Source organism: Mandrillus leucophaeus, unplaced genomic scaffold (assembly GCF_000951045.1).
Source record: "Mandrillus leucophaeus isolate KB7577 unplaced genomic scaffold, Mleu.le_1.0 Scaffold12, whole genome shotgun sequence".
Taxonomy (NCBI): domain Eukaryota; kingdom Metazoa; phylum Chordata; class Mammalia; order Primates; family Cercopithecidae; genus Mandrillus; species Mandrillus leucophaeus.
In genome coordinates, this window is record NW_012100320.1 from 6,122,742 (window position 1) to 6,141,449 (window position 18,708).

At 38.8% G+C, this 18,708-nt stretch overlaps 1 protein-coding gene and 1 long non-coding RNA gene across 2 annotated transcripts in view; one reads left to right on the forward strand and one right to left on the reverse strand.

The window, feature by feature from the left end:
• Positions 1 to 5,191, reverse strand: part of LOC105530902 — a 6,894-nt gene extending 1,703 nt beyond the window's left edge. The window contains exons 1-2 of the long non-coding RNA XR_001004708.1: positions 4,559 to 5,191; positions 2,025 to 2,127 (exon numbers count right to left, since the gene is read on the reverse strand). This is a non-coding gene — a long non-coding RNA (uncharacterized LOC105530902). The remainder of the gene's footprint in view (positions 1 to 2,024; positions 2,128 to 4,558) is intronic.
• On the forward strand, positions 4,143 to 10,330 carry LOC105530896 (chromosome unknown open reading frame, human C15orf61). Its single transcript, XM_011968631.1, has 2 exons — positions 4,143 to 4,659; positions 9,442 to 10,330. The coding sequence occupies exons 1-2, from the start codon at positions 4,314 to 4,316 to the stop codon at positions 9,567 to 9,569; spliced, it is 474 nt and encodes a 157-aa protein (XP_011824021.1). The 5' UTR covers positions 4,143 to 4,313; the 3' UTR covers positions 9,570 to 10,330.
• The last annotated feature ends 8,378 nt before the right edge of the window (positions 10,331 to 18,708 follow it).

Below are 18,708 nucleotides of genomic sequence, written 5' to 3' on the forward strand. Positions count from 1 at the left end.
GGCATGCGCCACCACACCTGGCTAATTTTGTATTTTTAGTAGAGATGGGGTTTTTCCATGTTTGTCAGGCTGGTCTCGAATTTCCAACCTCAGGTGATCCATCTGCCTCGGCCTCCCAAAGTGCTGGGATTACAGGCAAGAGTCACCACACCCAGCCTAAAATTCATTTTTAATATGTTCTAGGCACCTACAATGTTCTACATGCCTTTAAAACAAAAACAGGAATGCAAAGTCCCTTCTAGGAGCAGCATGAAGTATGTGTGCACATGCTAAATGCTGTCCACAGTATCGGCCTTTATAATCATTTTAAGGGGTTCCTTCTAAGAGAGATGCCGTTTCTCTATGCTATGTGGAAAAATGTATTTATGTAATGCATTCTTAATTATAGGATACAATTTTTTAAAAAAACATCAACTTAGGCTTTTGAGTGCAACATCCCTAGGTCCCTGTTTCACAGCCATGAAGAATTGGAACTGAAAAGAAAATCAAGCATGTGATCTGAGTTGTGGGTTGGTTGCTGTTGTTTTGAGAAATTATCTTATTTCAATTATGGAAGTGGCACCAAATAATCTTAAAGTCAGAAGAGATGTTATTTTCTCCATCTCTGTATCTTTAGGTAAGGGAATGTTTCATTCAAACACTCTTAAATATGGGGTGTGGCCCACATTTTTGTCTCTCTTTGAGGGAACTTTCTACCTTAGAATAGAAAAGAAAGGGAGATAGTGAAAGAGGCTCGGGTTAAGAGAAACCTTCACTGCTGACGAGGTTTAGCCAAGAGAGTTGTTACCAACAGAAGTCCTTCAGTTTGGTAGCCCTTTTCCCAAGCCTTCTTGATGCAAAAATGCAGTGAACATATGTAATATCTGGTCCTCTTTGTCAGTGGTTTTCATCTCATATGCCACAGAACCTAGGGTTTCTCAGACATACTTCAGGGATTCTGCACATGTTCAATTCAAATTTCATGTTTTTTTAAAAAAGATTTTTATATTGCCAAAAGACAGATAATGCCAAAATTTAACATATTGCAAACTGCCCACACATTAATTTGAGGTTAAGTCATTTCAGTGTAGATCTCATAATTAATCTCCTGCTGCCATTTTTGTAATTGAAGCACATGGCCGGATTTCAAGATGAATAATTTAAAAACCACTCTTATTTGTATCTACTTCTCTGAAGAAATTGGAATTTTCTTGATAGTGTACAACCAAAACAGAAGATGCAGAAATAAACTGGATACTGAGTCTGCTGTAACTGCCACTATGTTGAAGTTAAAATAAAGATACAGAGATTAATCTCTAAATTTAACACTTTTTGGGGGGAAAAATTGCAATTTGGTATATACACACAGACCAGGTGGTCTTCAATATGTCTGAAGAGCGAAGAGAAGGTTGGAGCTTTTATAAAACAGAAAAATGTTACATAGTGCTCTTTGAGAAAGTTCATTGGCACTAGTAAGGTTCTGAGGAGCTGGCAAGCTTCAATAGGTAAGGCAGTGGGGAGAATTAATTCTAGAGTTGCAGCAAGTTATCTCAGCAGTTACAGATAAAACTGGTCTCAGGTCACAACAGGCAGTTTCAGCAGTGGGACTTGCAGAGAATTACGTTTCTGAAGTAATGCCATGTGTCCTGAGTGCTTTCTCCCCCCTGGCTTTTCCACTGTTTTAGCTGGGGATAGGAACGACTCAATTCAAAGGATCCACTTTCACAACCACAACCCCCATCTTCAATATTTTGCAAGCAATAGGATCAAGAGTCCAGTGGCAGTGGGGCCAGCAATGGCATGCTCGCCAGACTAGTTCCTGTTGGTCTTATCTATGTCTTTGCTGTTCAGACTCTCCTGGTTCCTTCCTATTTTCTGAGACTAGTTCTCTAGACTTCTTGTTTACTATTTGGGCTATCTACTTTTCTTCCAATGAATCCCCTTTCTGCTCAAAACAAAAGAAAATCCAAGACAACAACACACTGAAGTTTCATTGTTTTGTTTTTTATTTACCTAAAAAGTTAATATAAAAAATTTGAACTTACAGCTGGACATGGTGGTTCCTGTAATCCCAGTGACTCAAGAGGCTGAAGTGACAGATTGGCTTGAGTTCTAGACCAGCTTAAGCAACAGAGTGAGAATGCATGCCTAAAAAATAAATAAGTAAAATAAAAGGTTAAAACAATTTTTGAACTTACGTTTAGTAATAAAGCATAAGGTTTTTTTGTTTTTGTTTTTTTTTTAGACGGAGTCTCGCTCTGTCAACCAGGCTGGAGTGCAATGGCACGATCTTGGCTTACTGCAACCTCTGCCTCCTGGGTTCAAGCAATTCTCCTTCCTCAGCCTCCTGAGTAGCTGGGACTACAGGCATGTGCCACCACGCCTGGCTAATTTTTGTATTTTTAGTAGAGACAGGGTTTCGCCATGTTGGCCAGGCTGGTCTCGAACTCCTGACCTCAGATGATCCACCGGCCTTGGCCTCCTAGAGTGCTGGGATTACAGGTGTGAGCCACCACGCCCAGTCTAAAGCATCAGTTTTAACCAATTTTATGTGTTGGGGATCTTCTTCAACAGATTTTGTTTGAAAAAGGACTCCACTGTTTTTTAAAATTTAATTTGGTCAGGTGCAAAGGCTCACACCTGTAATTCCACCACTTTGGGAGGCCGAGGGGGGGGATCACTTGTGCCCAAGTGTTCAAGACCAGCCTGGGAACATGGCAAAATTCCACCTCTACTAAAAATACCAAAAACAGTGGCCGAGTGTAGGTGGCACACACCTGTAGTCCCAGCTACTTGGGAGGCTGAGAGTAGGAGGATCGATTGAGCCCAGGAGGAGGAATTTGCAGTGAGCCGAAATCAAGCCACTGCACTTCAGCCTGGATAACAGTGAGATCTTTTCAAAAAAAAAAAAAAAAAAAATTCTATAAAGTCCAAGTTCTATAAGGTAAAGTTCAAGTTCAAATTCTGTAAGGTAAAGTTCAAGATTCGGCATATGTTGGTGGGTGCTCAATCAATGTTCAATAAAAACTGGGGAATAGGCCAGGTGCAGTGGTTCACGCCTGTAATCCCAGCACTTTGGGAGGCTGAGGCGGGTGGATCACGAGGTCAGGAGTTCGAGACCAGCCTGGCCAACATGGTGAAACTGCGACTCTATTAAAAATACAAAAAGTAGCAGGGTAGGGTGGTGCACGCCTGTAATCCCAGCTACTCAAGAGGCTGAGGCAGGAGAATCACTTGAACCTGGGAAGCAGAGGTTGCAGTGAGCCAAGATAGCGCCATTGCACTCCAGCCTGGGCAATAGAGTGAGACTCCGTCTCAAAAAAACAAAACAAAACAAAAAACTGGGAAATATAAAATTTCGCCATACTATCCTACATCCCCCTTGAGTTTTTAGCAACGATAGTAATTGTTATATGATGCTTAACGCGTAATTACTGTACCTCATTTACATAAGGTGGTTTCAGACACATCATCTTGTTTATATATGGCCTTTCCAAACAAAATGAGTTCAGGACAAAAGAGGAAATGCTTTTTTAAAAGTAGGTGTGTCTGTAAGTTATTGCCTCAAGAGGCCGCAAAGTTTGAGAAAAGGTTTTCCCAAAGTAATGGATTGATAATGGTTGACTGAGGACCACAAAAGTCGGTAAGACGCTCCTGGTCCGTCTACCAGGTTCTTAGAGGGAGGTGGCCTTGTGTGTTCGGACGCTGCACCGAGACACGTGAGGTTTTTAAATAAACTTCTGATTTTGAAATCTCTGGGACTAATTTTAAACAGTGAACCCGACAGCGAGGACCTACACACAAAAGTGCTCCCGGCCTTACCAAACAACGTAGACCTGGGATCTCGGCTGCTTACTCACTTCCCTGAGGACGCCTCGTCGTGTTTCAACGACACCCAAGAGTTTCCCTGAAGCCCAGGGCGTGGGAGGGAGACCTGGGTTTGAGTTCTGCCCCTTGCGGAGGTGGTTAAGTTACTGAATTGTTTTACACCTAAATTTTCCTCAGACCCAAATTGATGAGACCTGCCCGAATCCCTCCTCCGCCCCAGAGTCACTAATGACGGCGCGAGGTCATACCAGGCCACTCAAAACCAGCCTCTTGACGCAGGTGTCTCTCCGCCTCCCGCAGGTCCCGCCTCGCGCAGGTCACGCCTCCTGTCCCCCGGACTCCACCCCCAGCGGGAGGCCTCAGGATCGCTGTGCGCACGCGCCACCGCACCCCGGGGGCTTTCGGGCACCCGCGCGGCCCCCGTTGGCCTTCCCGCCGCTCGCCCGGGGGCGCGCTTGTGCGTTGGCGGCTGCAGACACCCGCCTGCGTCCCCGGCGCGGCGGGCCATGGAGGCCCTGCGGATGGCCCACGAGGTCGCGCTTCGCCTGCTGCTGTGCAGGCCGTGGGCCTCGCGCGCCGCCGCCCGCCCCAAGCCCAGCGCCTCCGAGGTGCTGACGCGGCACCTGCTGCAGCGGCGCCTGCCGCACTGGACCTCCTTCTGCGTGCCCTACAGCGCCGTCCGCAACGACCAGTTCGGCCTCTCTCACTTCAACTGGCCGGTGCAGGGCGCCAACTACCATGTCCTGCGCACGGGCTGCTTCCCCTTCATCAAGTACCACTGCTCCAAGGCGCCCTGGCAGGACCTGGCCCGGCAGAACCGCTTCTTCACGGCGCTCAAGGTCGTCAACCTCGGTGAGTGGCGACTGCCGCGACCACGCGGTGAAGCCCGCCCCGCCGGGACGGCCCCGCAGCGGCCGAGCACTTGACGAACACTCGCGGGCAGGTGGAGTCCCGCCGGGGTCGGCTCTGCCTGCCGGCGCTGGCTTCGCCTTGGGTCCTTTGTAGTCCTCGCCCAGGGGTCCCCAGCTTGCCGAGCTCCTGGCTCCCGAAGCCGTTCACCTGCTGCGGGCGCATCCTCGGGCCTAGGGAGGAGCAGGCCGCCCTCCTGTCCTGCCCAAGTTAACCAGGGACGACCCCTGTCTGGGCACTAAGCCAGGGGGCGTCAGGAAACGCCCCCTGGAAAGTGGCTCCGAAGTTGACACCCGTTTTACTGCATGGCAGGACTCATTCCCGTGAACATCACTTTGCGGCTGCATTATGTTGCAAGAACTGGAACTACTCTTTCAGTTTCTTTGTTTTCTTTATATGAATTCAAAGTTTGTTTTACTAAAAGCACCAAAGGTTTTCACCAGACATAACGCTTCCTGAGGTACTAGGCCTAAAATATTTTTAAAGGTCTTTAGTATTTGTATGTTTTCATGGAGATGCCCTGAGGGTGTTTACTGTCACTAGGTGTATATTTTCTTTTGGTTTAATGACAGAAGAGGTACGAACATGGAAATAGGTCAGGGGAAAACAGAAGGCCTCAGGATGTTTTGAACTTACTAATAGCTGGTATAAAATCAATCTAGATTTCAGTGATTCAAAATCTAGCCATGGAGCTGAATGAAACAGGTTACCCAGCCAGGTTTTAAAAGCCAGAATTAAACTATGCCCTGCGCAGCCGTACTAGTAATACTATTACATAATCTGATCGTCCATTAAGGTTAAAAGTGGTCTGTGTATTTTTGCTTATAATAACATATATGTCAGTCATGGACTTTTTGAGCCGTTACTCCACTGGACTGTCCTGTAAGGAGAAAATTATTTAGCAAAGTGTTATCCTTTAAAAATGCCTCTTATTATTTGACTGATGGACTGTATAGAGCATGCCCACTACTTTGGAGGTTGGTTGAAGTTGAAGGGTGAGGTGACTTAGGAAATTCAATTCGAAATTATTTGGAAAGACTGGAGTGTTAACTAGATTCGAGAAGTGTAAGTTTATTTTAGCATTTTCATAAGCAAGAAATCATTCTTCCCTAAAGAATAATAGGGAAAGCATAACGGGAGGGTTATAGGTAAACCATGAGCCAAATGCCTTCTTTTCCTTTAAAGTCACATTTTTAGTGTTAACATTTTGTTTAAGATCACCTTAATGATTAGGGGCCTCTCTTTTAGATATAGATATTAAGACATCCAAAAAAAGTGGATACTCAGAACATTCCACACATAGAAAAGTAAAACCTTTTAAAGTTGAAAGAAACAACAGTTGTAGTGTGTTTTGTTTTGTTTTTTAATGTGAGAGAGTGATTTAATGGTATGTATGGTCTTTTGGACATTCTAAAAATCCTGGTAAAATGAGAGTAAGAGTTCTAAGTTAAGCAAAAAGGACAACTTTTTGCTCATGCATGCTTTAATACAAATTGGGATATACTGATAAAGGAAATTTAAAAATATTTTAAAGTGGTGAACACATCTGGTAACATTTATTTTTAATTTTTGTCTGAAGGTAGAGGGGATGTGAATTAGATAATAGAGTCCTTTCCTATTCTGTGATGTACAGTCGTCTCTCTGGATGACCAAGTACATACCCTATTAATATTATACTTAGGATTTTGTTCCTCTTCTTCCCTTCCAAATTAGTAATTACTAGAGTAATTCATTTTTCCATTTTGTAAATAGTAAAGATTTCTGTTTACCCATTTGCTCCTTTTCTCCTCCGTCTTCCCTTCATTGGAAGCTGACATTTTACTGATGGTTTACCAGTCTAGGTATCCTGCTGAGAGGTAGATTGAGATTTAAGAAAAGCAACTTACCATTGGAAGGAATGGGATTTACTGAGGAATTCTAATTTTTTAAAGTACTTAATTTGACAGTGGTTTATCTACTGTTCAACTGACTCAAAGTGAATTATTATGCAAAGAACTGATTTTCAGGTTCTTTTGATGTTATATGTTTCAGATATAAATTTAATGTTTCAGAAAAAATTGAATTTTCCATAGAATCTTAGACTTTAAAGCATACAAAGAAGATTTTGTAATATATAAGTTATATAGGTGGCAAACCTTCCCATTTTGAATATTAGTCTGATTGCATTAAATAGACAGCAAAGGGAAAAAATACAGAATTTCTGACTCAGATCATAACTCCATCTCCTGTCAAACAGCATTACTGCTAATGGTTCCTGGTTATTTTTTAATAAGATATAATATAGTTATTAAGCTAGTAACCTTAATAAAAATCAGCCCTTGATTTTAGCTGAAAAGATATTGACTTTTTTTCTGTATTTATGATTTTTCAAAAGTATGAATTTTTAAAATCAATATGTTAACTGATAACTGTGATAAATATTGTAAAACAAAATTGTCAGTGTCACCAGGTATTCCTTACATTTATATACTTAGCCTTGGTTTAAGAGGCCTATTTTATATATTTTAGTCTCAGTATGCTTAGAAAATTAGTAATTGCTTCTAGAGCCTATTTTTTTCTTCCTCATTCCATTGATTTTCAGCTTTTGAAGTTGTGATATTGCATTTTAAATTCATTTTTTATTTCAACTACTCCCTCTACTTCTCTCTCATTTCTGCCTAGCTTGTTCGTATTCTTCTTTTTCCACCTCCCACCCCTGTGCCACTTGCCTTTTTTTTTTTCTTTGTGGTTAAATGATTTATAAGTAGCTTTATTATTCTAGTTTTTTGTGGATTTTTTTTATGACATTCCCTTGAGGTATTTAGAGATTCTTTTGGACATTATCAGGGCAAAGAAGGTGATACACTAAGGTTTCATAGGAGTTCCAGGGAACCCTGTGATGGTGACAAACTGTGACCCAGTATATTCCTAAAAATAGAGAGATTCTAGCCTGAATGGGCATTTTTTTCCTCTTCTCCTCATTACCAGCTAGTGATGTGATGCTTCTCCTGATTAATCTCTGGTATCACAGTGACTGGAATGCAGCTTCAGGAAGCAGCACAAAGTAGTTCAACAAACACACTCAAAAAGAGCTTAACACAGCAAATATATTCTTGCAGAAAAATAAGACAAAAATTTAGCAATATGATTAGTCCAGAGCATGTGTTGCTTTTTTTCTTTTCTTTTTTTTTTTTTTTTGAGTCGAGTCTCTCTTTGTCGCCAGGCTGAAATGCAGTGGTGTGATCTCGGCTCACTGCAACCTCTGCCTCCTGGGTTCAAGCAATTCTCCTGCCTCAGCCTCCTGAGTAGCTAGGATTACAGGCATGCACCACTACGCCCAGCTAATTTTGTATTTTTAGTATAGACGGGGTTTCTCCATCTTGGTCAGGCTGGTCTCGAACTCCCAACCTCAGGTGATCTGCCTGCTTCGGCCTCCCAAAGTGCTGGGATTACAGGCATGAGCCACAGTGCCCGGCCGCTTTCTTTATTACTAGAAAGTAAGTGATTTTCCAAATGTACAGCTATCCTTTTAAAGTATCACTTTCTGCCCATTTCCCTCAAAAGAGCATAAAATTAATGCTTGTCCAGAGCATACTATTTGTTATTGATTCATGTGCCTATGGTTTTATTACATTTTTAATATGTTAGTAGTCATTGATTTTAAATAAGTACCTTTAAAAAGATAGGAATTGTGAAAGTTTGTTTTGTGTCCAGCAGTCTTATATGCAAGTGAGTGCTTAATGCATACCTCTGGATAGTGTGTTTAGTTTTGTTTATCACAAATGGCAACTAATCTCAAAGCAGCAAAATCTTATCAATTCCAAAGAAGAAACACATGTTGGAGTCTACTGTATATCGATTTCAAATTGGCTGAAACAAGGTTGTTTTCAGATCAACTGAAAAAATGCTGAATAATAGTTTTTTTCTCATGCCTATTGTACTGAAATCTTACTTGGAGTTAGATTTTGCCTTAGATTTTAAAGACAGCTCTTTGACCCAGCTTCTTTTAAGTTGCACAAAAATTACTTCAGCCATTAGTGTTACTACTAACTTAAAGAACAGTAATGTTGGCCGGGTGCGGTGGCTCACACCTGTAATCCCAGCACTTTCAGAGGCCTAGGCAGGGGGATCACAAGGTCAAGAGATCGAGACCATCCTGGCCAACATGGTGAAACCCCGTCTCTACTAAAAAAGTACAAAATTATCTGAGCATGGTGGCGCGTGCCTGTAGTCCCAGCTACTCAGGAGGCTGAGGCAGAAGAATCGCTTGAACCCAGGAGGTGGAGGTGGCAGTGAGCCGAGATAACACCACTGCACTCTAGCCTGGCAACAGAGTGAGACTCCATCTCAAAAACCCAGTAGTGTTAACCTAGTAATTTTAGCTCAAGGCTAATAATCAGGAGTATCTACAACTAAATTAATGAGTATTCTTCTCCATTTTCTTATTTATGAAAAGAATATAGAATTACTTCATGATTATTCAAGGATAATGAATTTATGAAGTACCTGAATTAACATTTATACCCACCTTGTCTATAGTATGAAAACCTCTGGACTCACGTAATTGCCATCATGTTCCACGTTGATGAAATTGAGCCCTTAGATAATCATAGAGTCAATGTTGAGTAGTATTTTTATATTTTACCACATTGTAATTTGTTAACATTGCTGAAGAGTGTTATATGTGATTAGTAACTTGCATGATTAATAAGCATTGATGTTTATACATATTCATTTGTTTTCTAGGTATTCCAACTTTATTATATGGACTTGGCTCCTGGTTATTTGCCAGAGTCACAGAGACTGTACATACCAGTTATGGACCCATAACAGTTTATTTTCTCAATAAAGAAGATGAAGGTGCCATGTATTGAAAGTGTGCATCGAAGAACATAAATATCAGTGGATTTTCTCTGTGTATATGTGCAGTATTTATTTTTGATCCTTTAAAATAAAACTTTTGCAAATACTTTTTTCTTTCTACAGTATCTGCTTCTTTAAGATGAATCATTGCCCTCAAGAGGTGAAGCTTTTTGTACACTGTTATATATTACGTACTCTGTTTAGCTGATGGGAACTACAAACACATGAAGCTTCACACCATTTTTTCCCTAGAACTAGGTTAACCTACAGATAAAAAATGATTACAATGTAATAGATTCTATAATTAGGTATTAACAATTTAAATCAACTCTGAAGAAAAAATAGAGATGCCCACACAAAAGAGGAGGGGGGAAAATATTTTATATAACAATGGAAAAAGAAGTAGAAGACATTAGGATGTATGATGGAAATATTATATCACTGGCAAATCGAAAATTGATGAGAATCTAATTGTAATCTCAAGACTAAGCCATTCAGCTGCCAGGATTGTAAATAGAAATGTTTTAAAGGCCTTGTGCCATTTACCTGGAGGAGGGGTTGGAGTGTAATGTTGAAACTTCTTGTTGCTTAAAGAGTCCAAAACCATATCGTTTTTAAAATGTAATAATAAGTGGTTAATATAAGTGTAGCAAGGTGAATGAAATTCAGACTTATTAAAAGTTAAAATAGCTTTCCTATAAAGCTGCCAGAACAATTAAGGTCTTCTAGAAAGATGCAGAAAAATAAATTTAGTAACTGTTTATAAAAGCAATTAACTGAAATGGTATATATCCATAGACTTATTGGCAATAGGGAGTGGGCTGAAATTTTAAAGACCTAATGGCACTTTTGCATTTGAATTTTATTAATTGCATTTTTGAAAACCAAGTCATTTAAAAAATTTATCCTTGGGGTAGTCACAACATACCCAGATGAATGGTAAATTTCAGAAATTTGGAGTAATTTAGGGAGAACTAAGTAGAACTATTTAATTTCTAAACCAATGGGTGTTTTAAGATTTATGATCTCTCCCATAATTACAAACATACATTATATATCATTTTATGTTAATGTGTTGCTGATACTCTGCAACACTTACACATTTTTGTAGCAAAACATTTAATAAAATTCAACATTTGGATGCTTACTCCTGTCAAGTCAGTAGAGAAAGTGAGTGGAAGTGACTGAGGTGAAGGCACCAGAATAATGAAGTAATACAAACCAGCTTCGTTAAAGGTAGTCATTTTAAATGATCTACAGAGAGTGAACTGTTCTGCAAATATATGTAGTGTTCACTTGTCTAAAAGCAATTCTAAGTAACAGTTTAATCAAAGAAGTACTTACACCAATATATTTAGTCCAGAAGAATATACTTGACACTAGTTAAATGAATGGCTTACACAAAGGAGATAGTGTTACATTAAGCTTCATTAATAATAAAACAACTGACTATTAGCATTTTGCAAGGAAGGCTAGAACTGATTTCCTCTGTAATGGGCAAAATTAAATAACTATAGCTCATAAGTTTTAAGTCAAATACTGCTCATTCATTGCTGCTGGTCTTGTCAATACTGGCTGTAAAGGTTTGGTCCCAACACAAGGCTGATAAAATGGTTTTTAATTACCGGACTATGAATACAGCTTTTCAGTAGAGTTGCACCTCTTTTCACACTGGCCTGTTTGATTTCTGATAATTTGTACTGCTGACTCTGCTTACCTGTTTTTCAATAGCTATAGTCAGTGTGACTTCTTGTCCATATGTGATAGGTAAGTCTCCTTGGAGAACATCTTTGACAAACTACCCTATTGATCTCTGTAATTCTCTGCTGCTTGCAGCATTAAATAGGGCCTTGATTTCTTGTCTGATGTGCTCACTATAACAATTAAGCAAATGTAATATTTTCTTGTATTACATGAAAATCAATAGACCTCTTGCTCTTACGGAGTTGATCATGGTGAAGGATGAACTCAACAATGGGTAAAGGCGTGGTTTAAAAATTTAAATATCATTCATTGGATTTATTAAGTCTTGTAAACTTTTAGTCCGAAAACAGTACTTCCCATTGAACAGCAATGGTTTAAGTTTTTTCTTTAAAGCTGCATATTATACCAAAGTATTATGGCCTAAAAGGGAGAAAGCATAAACGTGTAAGTCAGGAGACTAAGTCTATTTTTAGTATCAGTGCTGTCTTTTTGACCTCAGGCTAATAACTCTCCTCCTTTGTGTCTTAGTTTTTCCACTTGCAATCTGAGAAGTATGAAACAAGAGACTTTTCTACCCGAAAATGTGCATCAGTTTTACTTTTGTCTCTGCAAAAGCTCTGTTTTTATAATCCACATTCTTCTGCTCCATATATTTACATTTATACTTAAAGGACTTCATTAATTAAAACATTTCAAAAACAAGGTGATGGAGAGAGAAGGAGAGGTGTGCTGAAGGCACATGCCCACTAACCCTGAAGTGCCATGTGGGGAGCTGAACAGGCCCTGCTCTTCTGCATATGAGTAGTTTCCTTAATTGGTGAAACCACTGATTTAGCTTTTCTGTCATATTTCTTTGATAGGATTTTTAATCTTTAAAATAATCCAAAACTGTTTTAATAAAGGTGTACTTTTAGTACAAAACCTTGCATCTCTTCTATTGTTATTTCTATACAAATGAATGATCATGTATTGGAATAAATTTCTAGGCAAAATTCTTAGTTCCTGTGTAAGGTTTGAGCCACTATAAAGATTCAGTAACCTATTTGGGAGCATAGGAGAGGCTGCTAATACAAAAATCTCTATTTTCTTAGTGCTGATGTCCTAAAATGCCAAATTGTACAATCAGTTATAGTTTACCACACACTTTGGGGCATTAATATTTTTCTAACGTTGACTTCTGTAAAAATTGAAACTTTTCTTTTTGAGAGGAGTTTTAGTCTTGTCCAGGCTGGAGTGCAGTGGTGCGATCTTGGCTCATTGCAGCCTCCGCCTCCCAGGTCCAAGTGATTCTCCTGTTTCAGCCTCCTGAGTAGCTGGGATTACAGGAATGCACCACCACGCCTGTCTAATTTTGTATTTTCAGTACAGACGGTTTCACCATGTTGGTCAGGCTGGTCTTGAACTACTGATCTCAGGTGATCCGCACGCCTCGGCCTCCCAAAGTGCTGGGATTACAGGCATGAACCACCGCGCCTGGCTGAAACATTTTTAAGTATTAAAAACCATATGTATTTTTTAAAGTACATTTTACTTCACGTCATTTATGTTTATATTCACCCAAAACTGTAAGCACAAAATATCTATAGTTCTTCATGAAATATCTTTTAACTCTGTTAATGATGTTTGAATAAGTGGGATGACATAAAAGGCAAAGATCTTGGTTTCACTTCACTGAAAAGCTAATACAGACAACAGAAACCTTATCCTAAAACTAGTGGATTAAGTATCTACTGTTTTTCAGCACTTACTATTCGGACAATAATGACATTTGGGGGCATCTTAACCTAACAAGTACTTAGCATTACATCTCACCTGGGTCAACAGTCTAGGGTATCAGAGTTAAATTCTGTTACTGTAAATTAATGGAAAATGTAACTGCACTTTGCTGAAAGATCAATGTCCAATAAAGGCTGCACAATCAAATCTTGTTGCAATGATTGAGGTCTTTAATTGCCTTTCAAAGATAAGGTGGTAATCAACACAGCTTTAACTGATCTTTTTTACTAGTTCAATTACATGTTAATGACTAGTGCCAAGTCAGAATCTTTAACTACTTATACTTATTAAATCTGTTAGTAATGAAAAATTACTTAAGCTACACAATCGATAGAACACAAATCTTAATTACTAGATTTCACTTTCATATCATTTTATGTGCTTGACAAATGTTTCACCAGGGCTTTCCCAACAATAAGAAGTGTTATTAGTATGACCACAGTCCACAGAGTAGTTTTCTAATATAAATTGGAGATCAGATGTGGAATTTTTTTTCTTTTAATGAAAATGTGGCTAAAACAGTTTCCACCAACACAACCTTGGCAATTAAAAAAAAAAAAAAAAAAGGGTGGCCGGGTGCAGTGGCTCACGCCTGTAATCCCAGCACTTTGGGAGGCCGAGGTGGGCAGATCACAAGGTCAAGAGATAGAGACACATTATGGCTAACATGGTGAAACCCTGTCTCTACCAAAAATACAAAAATTAGCCGGGCGTGGTGGCAGGCGCCTGTAGTCCCAGCCACTCAGGAGGCTGAGGCAGGAGAATGGCGTGAACCCAGAAGGCGTAGCTTGCAGTGACTGAGATCGCACCACTGCACTCCAGCCTGGGCGACAGAGCAAGACTCCGTCTCACAAAAAAAAAAAAAAAAAAAAAGGCAAAACCAAAACCACAATTACTTTTGCACCAACCTATAATACTTCGGAAAAGGATAAAGGCAGATGACAAAAGAAAAAATAGACAAATACAACCAGGACTTCATCAAAATGTAAAATGTTTGTGCTTCAAAGGTCTCTATCAAGAAAATGAAAGACAACCCACAGAACGGGAGAAAATATGTACAAATCATATATCTGATAAGGGACTTATATCCAGAATACATAAATAACTTTTAAAGCTCACCAACCCAATTGAAAATTTGATTTGAACACACATTTGTCCAAGAAGATATATAAATGGCTAACAAGCACATGAAAAGATGTTCAACTAATCATTAGGAAAATGCAAAACAAACCCACAACGAGATACCACTTCATATCCACTAGGATGACTGTGATCAAAAAGACAAAAATAAGTGTGGATGAGAATGTGGAGAAATGAAAAACTCATGCATTGCTGGAAGAAATGTAAATTGGTGCAGCTGCTTTGGAAAAGTTTGGCAGTTGCTCAAAATATTAAACACGGAATTACTATATGACCCAGCAATTCTGCTCCTAGGTATATACCCTAGAGAACTGAAAACATATATCCACACAAAAACTTGTACACAATTGTTCATATCAGCATTATTCATACTAGCAAAAAAGTGGAAACAAAAATATTCATTAGTTGATGAACAGGTAACATGTAGCATAGTGACACAACGGAATATTACTCATTCAAAAAAGGGATGAAATACTGATACAAGCTATACCAATGATGAAGCTTAAAACTATTACACTAAGTGAGGCCGAGCAAGGTGGCTCACGCCTGTAATCCCAGCACTTTGGGAGGCTGAGGCGGGCGGATCACAAGGTCAGGAGATCGAAACCATCCTGGCGAACACGGTGAAACCTCGTTTCTACTAAAAATAGAAAAAATTAGCTAGGCGTGGTGGCGGACTACAGGGTTGCAGCTACTCGAGAGGCCGAGGCAGGAGAATGGTGTGAATCCGGGAGGTGGAGGTTGCAGTGAGCCGAGATCGCGCCACTACACTCCAGCCTAGGTGACAGAGCCAGACTTTGTCTCAAAAAAAAAAAAAAAAAAAAAAATTACACTAAGTGAAATCAGCCAGTCGTAAAAGATCTCATATAATTCCATTTATATGAAATGTTCCGAATAGGCAAATCTGTAGAGACGGAAGGTAGATTAGTGGTTGTCTAGGGCTGAAGAGGTTGGGGGGAAATGGGGAGTCACCACTAAGGGGCATGGGGTTTCTTTTGCTGCTGATGAAACTGTTCTAAAATTGATTGGGTTTGGTTGCCCAATTCTGTGACTATATGCAAACCACTGAATTGTACACTTTAAATGAAAGAAGTGTATGGAATTATATCTTAATAAGTCTCTTAAAATTATTAAAGAGAAGAGGACAGGCTGGATGCAGTTGCTCACGCCTGTAATCCCAACACTTTGGGAGGCCGAGGCAGGAGGATCACCCGAGGTCAGGAGTTCAAGACCAGTCTAGCTAACATGGTGAAACCCCATTTCTACTAAAAATACAAAAAATTAGCCAAGCGTGGTGGCGCGTGCCTATAATCTCAGCTACTTGGGAGGCTGAGGCAGGAGAATGGCTTGAACCTGGGAACTGGAGGTTGCAGTGAGCTGAGATCATGCCATTGCACTCCAGCTTGGGTAACAAGAGTGAAACTCTGTCTCAAAAAAAAAAAAAAAAAAAAAAGAAGAGGACAATGCACAATTAGTGTTTAATGGGTACAGAGTTTGGGTTCTGTAATATGATAAACGTTCTGTGGATGGATGGTATTGATGGTTGTAGAATAACATCAATGTACTTACAACCACTGAATGGTACAGTTAATGGGAGGTTGAGGCAGGAGGATTACTTGTGCCCAACAGTTTGAAAGCTGCAGTGTGGCATGATTGTGCCTGTTAACAGCCAATGCACTCCAGCCTGGGCAACACAGCAAGACCTTGTCTCTAAAAAGAAAAAAAAAAAAGGTTAACATGGTAAATATTATATTATGTGTATTTTATCACAATTAAAAACAATTTTTAAAAATTAGTAAAGGATTCAATGTTAGTATGATAAAATATGACTGCATGAGGTTAAAAAATGTTAGAGATTAAAATAGTTAAAGCATGTTGACATCATTTTGTATGTAGCAGTCTTAGAATTTAAAAATTTTTAATTATGAAACCTAGTTTTGATTAAGTAGATGAAATTTCATTTGGGATCATTTTTAGTAACATTATGAAAAGGATACATTTGGTTTGAGATTATTTAAGATAAGACCAACGTAAGGCATGTAAAGTGTTAGTAAATGAAAATATCCTTTCTTAGATCCTAGTTGCTGGATAAAGAATATCAGTTACTACTAGTAAGCGGTTTTATGTAGTATTGCTTATGGCTATTTTAGTTGCACTTATATCATTTTAAATACAGTTTATGAACATTGTACTATTCCATTATATTATTAATTTATCTTTGGTGATATTTATAGTATCAATTTAAAAGCTGTAAAACTTCATGAAAAGTAGCTTAAACAAGGATTTTGATAAACAAAAGCTTTCAGTTTTAAAAGCAAATCATGGAAACTGAACTTCTTAAAGAAGATTTGAAGTTTTTTTTGTTGTTGTTGATAGAATTATGAATCTTATAAACTCAGTATTTTTTAGTTAACCTAAATACATAAATCTATTTGAATTCATCTTATGAAAAGAGATATGTCATTAGATATATGATCATTATATGCTTTAGTGATTCATGGACCTTGTTACATACATGCTTTGTAATGTATGAATTATTTAGTAAGAAAAATCACAATAATTTTGTTGTTACTCAAAAATTTATGGGTTAGCAGAAACAATTATGCAGCCCCTGAAGCTGGTATGTTAAGGTAACATCATTAACACTACGTAGTATAATTTTTTTAGTACTTATTTGACATAACCTTTACTGCTTCTGTGAGAATATATCAGTAATTTTATAACAATCTGTCTGTAAACAGAACATTGAATTTATTAACCACAAAGTGATTCATTTTACTCCATTTTCATATTAGTTCATAATTTAAAATCAGACTTAAAAAGTTGTCTACTCAAACCCTAAAGGAAGAATAAAAATATACAAAATAAAAAATTAATACTCTAGCAAATAGATATAAATGTAAAACTCCACTTAAAGTGGATATTTTTATTTCAGAAGACATAGATGTTTAAGAACTAGATGAAAATAGATACCTTTGTTACCTTTTTTACACACTGTATCAAGACTCTTCCCATGAGATGACAACCAAAATTTTAGTTTATGTTTTCAAATCTCTAAATTTATAAAATGAAGGAAGCAAGAATTTGAAAGTTTGAATAAAAATCTAAATAGTGTCACTTAATTTTAGATCACATTTCAAAATCAACAGTCGTTTATTCATCCAAGAAATACTTTTGCCTTGACAGTGTTGAAGGCATTTGTCAATGTTGCCTTGACAGTGTTGAAATCCCGGTAACTTTCCCTGCCAACAAAATCTAGCAGTTCTAAATCTATTTATATAGTCCATTCAAGCCATACTGAAAACACTGCTGTCCACAACTGGGTGAGAACCATGTGTTATGAAGTTTTCTTTCCAGCACTTATCATATAATAAAGCCTCAATATTTAATAAATATGTGATGGTTCAAAATTAAAAAGAAAACTTGCATTTATTTTTAATAGCTTTTTAAAAACAGTATACTTTAATTGGAGATCATATGGATTCTTTACAAGAACAGCAATAAATTTTGAAATATTATCTCAGATGTAATGAATTAACTATGAATGCTAAAGACAGGAGATTGTAATCTTGTTGAATGTCCTTTTGAGGTATTTCAAATGGTGCCACCTGTTTTCTCATACAATAATTTTGCTATTTTAAAATCAAATTTAGAATGATGTGTAGAAGTAAATGAAGTGAAACATGAAACAGAAAGTCCTAGAATCAGTTAGACTTACTCTTTTAAAACAGAACTAGAAGTAATGTGTTAGTAACTAGGAGACATGAAGAGTGTTTTAATCCTCAGAAAATGGAATGGGTTACCTCCTGAGACAGTCTTCTGTTGTTGGAGCTGTTCAGAGACTACATGTCAATTCCTTCGGGAGATGGGTAGGGGGCAGATAGAATCTTGAATGGGAAGGGGATTAGATTGATGATTTTTTAAGTCCCCTTTAACTCTGAAATTTTATTGTCACTCCTGCATGTCTATGTCTGGTTCCCAACCATGCTATTTAGTTTGGTATTTACCACTTTTCCACTATATGTGGAATACAAAGAACCCTGCTTTGAAGAGAAAAGATATGGTTTCAGTTCTTGCTCTACCATTGCTGGCTGGTAGAGTAACTCTGAGAAGAATTAGAGGTTTCTAAATCTTTTTTTTTCTTTTTTGAGACGGAGTCTTTTTCTGTCACCCAGGCTGGAGTACAGTGGTGCGATCTCGGCTCACTGCAAGCTCCATTCACGCCATTCTCCTGCCTCAGCCACCCGAGTAGCTGGGACTACAGGCGCCCGCCACCACGCCCGGCTGATTTTTTGTATTTGTAGTAGAGATAGGGTTTCACCGTGTTAGCCAGGATGGTCTCCATCTCCTGACCTCGTGATCCGCCCACCTCGGCCTCCCAAAGTGCTGGGATTACCGGCGTGAGCCATCGCGCCCGGCGAGCTTTCCAAGTCTTTTTTTTTTTTTTGAGACGGAGTCTCGCTCTGTCGCCCAGGCTGGAGTGCAGTGGCCGGATCTCAGCTCACTGCAAGCTCCGCCTCCCAGGTTTAT